The 8,067-nt window shown below is 46.2% G+C and overlaps 1 protein-coding gene across 2 annotated transcripts; it reads left to right on the top strand.

The window, feature by feature from the left end:
* Window positions 1–214: 214 nt before the first annotated feature.
* Window positions 215–8,057, top strand: LOC138198225 (probable ATP-dependent RNA helicase DDX17). Of its 2 annotated transcripts, none has more exons than XM_069149513.1 (13): window positions 215–633; window positions 812–971; window positions 1,063–1,159; window positions 1,284–1,417; window positions 1,584–1,649; window positions 1,790–1,931; window positions 2,099–2,259; window positions 2,459–2,631; window positions 2,874–2,984; window positions 3,105–3,166; window positions 3,252–3,311; window positions 6,285–6,512; window positions 6,820–8,057. In XM_069149513.1, exons 1-13 carry the CDS (start codon window positions 584–586, stop codon window positions 7,293–7,295), a joined length of 1,920 nt encoding a protein of 639 aa, XP_069005614.1. In that variant the 5' UTR covers window positions 215–583; the 3' UTR covers window positions 7,296–8,057. The 2 variants fall into 2 exon arrangements, with proteins under 2 accessions (XP_069005614.1, XP_069005615.1); XM_069149514.1 differs by having other exon boundaries at window positions 217–633; window positions 815–971.
* The last annotated feature ends 10 nt before the right edge of the window (window positions 8,058–8,067 follow it).

Below are 8,067 nucleotides of genomic sequence, written 5' to 3'. Positions count from 1 at the left end.
AATATCGAATTCAACAATATAACTGCTTTTAAAATTAAGAGTTTATGATTTGGTTTAAGTAGAAAATCGTAAATACGATTTAGAGTATATATGTTTGTAAAGTTTGTAAAGCCGGATTTACCGTTTAAAAACTCGCATGTGGTAATAAATAAAAAATATAGACAAACCAACAAATTAATAAATGTAAAAAAAAAAAAAAGCAATATACACAAATGTCAATCAAGTATGGGGGGCGGGTTCTCCTCAGTAACCAGCCAATCATATGAGCTTCCGTTTGCCCGCTGAGTGCACGTCCTGTTATTTAGGCAACTGAGCTGACGTTTAATAACATTTGTAACCAGAGCAACGTGGTTTGTTGTGACATTTTAATTTTCAACAAGCAAATAAACAAAAGCAACAGTTTTTTTTTGTTTTTTTACATTCAGTCAGCGTGAACATTTGGCTCAAACAGAGGCCGGGCGGGCGGCGGTGAACATCGCTCCTTCAAACAAGGCCTGAAACCACAGCGATAAGTGACAGGTTGACCACACGGAACAATTTAATCACTGATTCGTAATTCACAGGAGAGCGCGTTTAATCAAACATGAGAGGTTCTTACGGAGACAGGGATCGAGACCGCGGCCGCGACAGAGGGTAAGGAGCCGATTTAATCAACCAGCCGGTTAGCTGAGGAGCTAACACCAGCGGAGCTGTCGTAAAATAAATTTAAAAAATAAATAAAAAGTCTGAGATGAGTTTATTGCGAATACGATTAATGGACGGATTACGTAGAAAATGCAAAAATAAAGTTAATGGTATTCCCATGTGGCAGCAGTCCTCGATTCGGATCCAGCAGAGGCGGACCACCGTCGGGGAAAAAGTTTGGGAATCCCGGTGAGCGTTTACGGAAGAAGAGATGGGACCTGGAGGAACTTCCCAAATTTGAGAAAAACTTTTACAACGAGCATCAGGATTTGCAGCGAATGAGCCAGGTATCCTTGTGATGTCATAAGTCTGGTCTTCAGCCCGAGGTTGGAGGAGCAGTGTTTTAAGTCTCGTCTGCGCACTTGTTGTGCTTTTCAGTATGATGTCGAGGAGCATCGCAGGAAGAGAGAAATCACTGTCCGGGGTTCAGGCTGCCCAAAGCCTGTCACCAGCTTCCACCAGGCACAGTTTCCCCGTGAGTGCATTTCATGCATAGCGACACTTGCTAAAAACAAGTGGACCCGACTTCAACTGCTGGTGCTAAACCTGCCGTGTCATAAATAACCAAAGTCTGTGTTTCTTTCTGCCTCTCCATCTAGAATCTGTAATGGATGTGCTGATGCAGCAGAATTTCAAGGAGCCCACAGCCATTCAGGCACAAGGTTTCCCTCTGGCCCTCAGCGGGAGAGACATGGTGGGCATCGCTCAGACCGGCTCTGGGAAGACCTTGTCGGTGAGGCACACGGTCACTCCGTAGAGATGAATACGTGACACGATTCTTTTCGAGTCGTATCCTCCCAACGCCTCACGTCCGGGGTATCTGTAGACGGCAGCGAGCTGCCCAAGTAGAGCCTATGAACAGGAAAGACCGGACGATAAATTTCTGTTTCTTTCTTCAGTATCTCCTGCCTGCCGTCGTGCACATCAATCACCAGCCCTACTTGGAGCGTGGAGATGGACCCGTTGTACGTGAGGAGAAGAGAAATACACTCGTGATTGTGTGGTCTTGAGTTTACAAGATGTTAAACAACCATCTTAACGCAACATCAAAATGTCTTTTGCACCAAAGAGTGGATTGTTGCTTCATTGTGCGTGTGCCCTACAGTGCTTGGTGTTGGCCCCCACGAGAGAACTGGCTCAGCAGGTCCAGCAGGTGGCGTGCGACTATGGAAAGTCATCCCGCATCAAAAGCACTTGTGTGTATGGCGGCGCCCCAAAGGGACCTCAAATCCGAGACCTGGAGAGAGGTGAAGAGTGCTACGACTTTACTCTTTGGATCAATGCCGTTTTGTGCCATTTATTTTTTTTGTTCATGTCAGCTGAGCAGTTTTGTCTCCCTAAAATCCACATTGGATCGGATTGGTCACGTTTTAGTATTTTGATAAATTACGTTTCCGTTTTTTTTGTCACCTAGGTGTGGAGATCTGCATCGCCACGCCGGGCCGTCTGATTGACTTCCTCGAGGCCGGAAAGACAAACCTGCGGCGCTGCACGTACCTCGTCCTGGACGAAGCCGACCGCATGCTGGACATGGGCTTCGAACCACAGATTCGCAAAATTGTGGACCAGATTAGGGTAAAGCTCCTATCCACGAGCTTTACCTGCTTGTGTTTATGTAGAAAATTATATTTTTAAAGAATGAAACTGTTTTTGGCAGCAAGAAATTCCTGCTTTGATAACGTTTGCATCATATTTGAGTATTTCTAGCACTTATCACATGAAGCAGTCGTCATAGCGTTTTGAAGCTGTCGTTTACTTTGTGCCGTTTGTCCAGCCGGACAGACAGACCCTGATGTGGAGTGCGACCTGGCCCAAAGAGGTTCGCCAACTGGCAGAGGACTTCCTGAAGGAATACGTCCAAATCAACGTTGGAGCTCTGGAGCTCAGCGCCAACCACAACATCCTCCAGATTGTTGATGTTTGCATGGAGAGTGAAAAGGAAAACAAGTAAGAGGTCACACAGCAGATGTTTCTTTACCTTCGTTACAGTTTGGGTTATATTGTTTAGGACCCTTTTATAATATTATTGATTTTTTTTTTTTATACGTGTTGTTCTTGCATCTCGGTCTTTTCCTGTTTAGCTGATGTCTTCCCCACCACCCCTTTCGATCCTTAACTTAATGATCACGGCCCCTTTTGAAACGGGCTGTATGATAACTTTGAAATATTATGTTCGTTTTTCCCCTCAGGCTGATCCAGCTGATGGAGGAGATAATGGCCGAGAAAGAGAACAAGACCATCATCTTTGTCGAGACCAAGAAACGGTGTGACGACCTCACGCGCAGGATGAGGCGTGACGGGTGAGCTGATGGTGCACTTCCTTTCAAGGATGAAGAAAGTATCATTTTGGAGAAAAAAAAAAAATCATCCCAACAAAAACTACATGTTCATATCTGACAGCTTGTTGGTTTGTCTTGTAGGTGGCCAGCAATGTGTATCCATGGTGACAAGAGCCAACCGGAGAGAGACTGGGTATTGTCAGGTACAACATTTCTCCCTTTTCTTTGGTTTTGTCTCTGAACCTGCTGCTGCTCCTATAATAATCTATTCTTTGTCTCTTGTTGCAGAGTTTCGAAGTGGCAAAGCTCCCATCCTCATTGCTACTGACGTGGCCTCTCGTGGTTTGGGTATGTCACGTGCAAAGCAGATCATTTCCTTGGTGTAGCCACATACTGATACGGAACACATGTTTGACCATTCAATATGCTGAATAATATTAATAAAGGTCAATATATAATGATCAGACTTTCACTGCATGTTTACCTGTCGTAGATTTATCAGAAGTAAACCACAAACACATACCGATTGGCACTTCTTTTGAAGAATGTGATGCTTCTCAGATAACGCGTGTATCTAAGAAGTATTTCGTATTTGAAGCAGAGTTTCCTGTGAAGATTTAAGTCACTTTGCTTTTATGGAATGACACTGAGAGAAGCAGAACATAGGAATGCTGTTGAATGAAGTGTGAGGATGTAAGGGGTGAGGCTAGTAAAGAAAACCCCTTATAGGATGGCAATCAACCTTTAACCTAATTCTGTGTTCATTTGTTTTCTTTTCATTTTTTCGTTTTTTTTGTTTTTTTTGTTTGTTTTTGTTTTGTTTGTTTGTTTGTTTCCAAGTCTCTCTTCCGGCAACTAGAAGCACACAGGCCCTCGGGAGCCTGCAGCCGGACCTAGGCATGACAAATCGAAAGCTGACTCGGGGAGAGAGACAGCCTGATTAATCAGTCCCAGACACAGCCATCTCCGCTGAAAACTTTGAACAGAGCCCGCTGACAAAACTCTCCCCCACCCCCTCCAGGACACTGGCCGCCTGGGCGATATGGTGGGGCGGCGGCGGGGGGGGGCAGGGTCACAGCGCAGGGTGCTGCTGGGCTTCCAAATTTGATCGTAGGTTTGGGGGCAGCTGTCAGGTGAGAGGGCGAAGACGGGGGTGTGTGGAAGAGGGTGGACTCCCTTTGGCCATGCCGTCATCACAGGGACTCACCACACCATTTACTGATCAGATTAACTCAGACTCACCCAGAGACTTTTATTTAAATACAAGCTTTCAATATCTTGTGTATTTATTCTGACGGGATATGGATTGAGACGTTTCCTGCAAAGTCCTTGAGGAGATACATTTCCGTTCCTCAGAACAAACCTCGGACATCACAATTTTGGCCTAAATTGACCCCGCAGATAAGACACCTTAACAGAAGCTGAGATACAGTGGTGGGTTACGAGAAGACAGAGAAAGAGACACCATCAAGGAAGTGAGGGTGGAAAGCCGGGCATGGGCGGCTATGCTGGAGACTCCCCTCTGAACTGCCCCCTGATGCCAGCCCCTGACACCCCCCACCAACTGGCTGTGCCGGCGGGCCTCTCCCTCTGCGGACGTCATGTCTGGTCCTGGCTGGCAGGAGTCCTGGCCTGGAGGAACCACCTCTGTATAATCAGTTTCCCTCCCTTTCACTTCTGTCCTTCACCCTCTGCCCCGCTCACGTCATGTCTTTTTTTTTCCTGCTGTCCTCTTTTGCTCATTTCTTCTCTTAAATGTGTCCTCCTTTCTCCGGTTCATCACTTTTTCACTTCCCCTGCTTCCACTTTGGCCACCTCGGTCTCCTGTTGTCTTCTTCTGGTTTCCTTTGAACCATTTCTGAACCTTTTTGTCCCTTAGCCCTCAAATCTACTGTGTCCCCTGCTTTCACCCCCAGTTTGTCTTTAACACTTTAGCCATTTTTCTTTGTACACATCACACCAGACCAGCAGTTTAGGCTTGCTAAATTCCGTCATAAGGACTTGCGCAAACTGTAAGGACTAAAATTCCCTGGCAGAGCCCGCTCTTAGACCCTTCTCACAGAAAACGTCCACATGTCTTCTCCTTTAGTGTCTGTTTCTTGTTACTGAACTTGAAAAGCTGGGCTCTATGATACCACTGCCACTGGAAGTGACACGGGAGGCATTTTGGAACAAGTCACACCAATCAAAGCCCAAAAGAAAATCCCCCACTGACCCACATCTCCATTAGAAGTGTAACTGCCACTCGGTAATGAAAGAAGTGGCTCTCGGTTGGCGTGAAAGAATCCAGAAAGGCCTCTCCACCGATCACCTCCTGCTAAACCCAGCAGTTATGTCTTCGCGGAGACACGAAGAGGCCCAGTTAAGACTAGAGTAGGACCGCAACCCAGCACAGTCCAGCTGGAGCTCTGGCCCAGACTGTTTCCAGCGTTGGGAGTGTTGTGGAGGAGTGGCGAGGTGGGAGAAGGGACTGCTTTTTTGTTTTGGTCCTGCGTGCTCTCCTCCTACCCCTGCAGACCTCCCAGGACTGCTGATGGGTTGGGGGCACAGAGAGGTAACTTTGTATATCATCACTTAATCTTACAGGGTAAGTACCGTACCCCCCCCCCCCCGTCCCACCCTTTACACCCGCCCACCCCCCCATATCTCCTCCTCCGCCAGCCTTCATCATGATGCTTCCAAAACAAGACTTGGTTTTCCTCTAATCAGCAGTGTTTTCTGAGCCCTTCGTCAACTGTAATGAGAAACAGACCTCTAATTTGTTTTGAAAACCCCCCCCCCAAAAAAAAAAAAATATCTCAGTTGATCTTCAGTCGTTAATCACCAACTTCTCAATCCGTCTTTTACACGAGGATCATGTTAAAGTTAAATCTCAGGGTCACTTGTCTCTTAAAATTAATTCAATATCATCCAAAAATCACAGTAACGTTTCCCCCAACTTAATTCAGTTCATCGTTCTCTTTGACTGCATGGAACCTGTTTGTATGTGTGCAAAACGTTTATCGCTCTACTAGATTACAGAGCGCTGTTTTGTAATTGGCATGTTGAGTCATTTTCTAATTGTGTCTTGTACAAATAGTTGACCATTTAACAGGTAAGTGATGCTTTCAGAGGATGGTTGGTGTCTTGCAGGTATTGTCTGTCTGAATGTTCCCAGTAAGAAAAGCAAACCTTCATATTTATAGAATAAATTGACTGATTCAGATCCCGTCCAGCGTTGGTTTTGTCCTGACTTTACTTTGTATGTTTTCCCTCCCTGTAACTGATCCCATCACACCACCTCTGCTCCACCGCTCCAAATCTACTGCCTCTGATGTCAAGACGTGGAGGACGTCAAGTTTGTCATCAACTATGACTACCCCAACTCGTCGGAGGACTACATCCATCGTATCGGCCGCACGGCCCGCAGCACCAACAAAGGCACTGCTTACACCTTCTTCACTCCGGGGAACCTCCGGCAGGCCCGAGAGCTGATCCGGGTGCTGGAGGAAGCCCGACAGGCCATCAATCCCAAACTGCTGCAGCTGGTGGACACGGGGCGCGGGGGAGGTGAGGGAGTGCATGCTGCCTTAATATTGTGGATGCTGAGGTCTCTACACCAAAGAGGAAATAGTTTGATTTGCTGTTGGGTTTTTTTTTTTGGGGGGGACTACTTTTGCGACTAAACTATTTCTTAGTCATAAAATGTCTAGTATAGAAGTATTTGTGAAAGATGAAATAAAACGGTTTAATATAATCTGAGAGCTGCTCGACTACATTTGAAAAGAGTGAGTGCTTCATCCCATAAACAAATATTTATCTGAATGATTGCATTTTATTATTTCCCTTTCCCCTCCCTTCCCTTTTCACCTCCCAGGTGGCCGTTCCCGTTTCCGTGGCAACTCCAACTCTAACAATCCCAACCTGATGTACCAGGACGAGTGTGATCGGCGGATGCGTTCTGTGGGTGGAGGCGGCAGCTCCAAGGACAGCCGCGGCAGCAGCAGCAGCTACGGCCGAGACAGCCGCCGCTCCTCTTCCTCCTCGTGCAGAGATCGCAGCAGCAGGGACGGGGGACGCAGCTACGGCTCAAGCTCCAGCTCCAACTCATGCGACCAGTACCACAACAACAACAACAACAACAACAGCAGCAACAGCAACAGCAGCAGCAGCTCCAGGGGCGGCTCCGGGACGGGGAGTGTCGCGGTGGGACAGGCCCCGCCCCCTTCGTCGGGCCCGCAGCCTCTGATGGCCCAGCCGTTCAACCCTCCCCAGCCCACCATGGTCCTGATGGGACACTCGCCGTTCCAGTTCGCTCCCCCACCGCCAACTTCTCTATCAGGCAGGAAGTAATGTGGTCTACGCATCAGTCACACAGCACTACACACACTACACACAGACAGGACTCAGTCTCACTTAGAAATGTGTTGATTTTGCAACATATTTCCGATTCCAACATTCCAGTTATAAAACAACTCGTCAGCGCTTTAAAGATCCTCATTCAACATTTAGACTGGGTCCCAGTTTGTTCATGAAGTAGTCGACCTGTTTTCCTTTTGACTCTCTTTGCAGTCAAATGAATCAGGATTCATTATTTAGTTTGATAGACGCTCGTCTGTTTCATTTAACTGAGGTTGTCACTATTGTTGAGAGAAAAACACTTTGTATAAACATGTTTTTGTATCGTGAGCCTCTGTATGCAAGCTGAGGATTTATAGAGGATTTGATTAGGGGCTGAACTTATTTCTTGCATCTAAGCTAGTTTCTGGTTCACTTATCTTTTATTTTGTTGGAAAAAAAAATTGAACTATTAGGGGGGGGAAAAAAAGATTTTGATCTATGTTGAAGAAAATTAGGATTAAAAACATTTTTTCATTTGAACCTTTATGTAAATGATAATTTTAGGCCTTCTAGACTTGTGTATACGAAGTCACATGCATGTAATTGAGCTTTTCTTTCCCATTTCTAAGTTTGTATTTGCTAACAAATCTGCTGAGACCCACTGTAGGCTAACTCAGTCCAGTGTTTGCAGCAGTGATGATTGACAGTTCCCAGCTTACAGTAAGTCCCTTTCTACAGTTTGTTTTCTGATGGTTAATAAAGCACGTCCGTGTATATTCGTGTC

The sequence above is a fragment of the Embiotoca jacksoni genome, unplaced genomic scaffold (assembly GCF_022577435.1).
Source record: "Embiotoca jacksoni isolate LCO1_2020_lvr unplaced genomic scaffold, fEmbJac1.0.p SCAF_15, whole genome shotgun sequence".
In the NCBI taxonomy this organism is placed as follows: domain Eukaryota; kingdom Metazoa; phylum Chordata; class Actinopteri; family Embiotocidae; genus Embiotoca; species Embiotoca jacksoni.
This window is presented reverse-complemented; position numbering and strand designations above follow the sequence as displayed.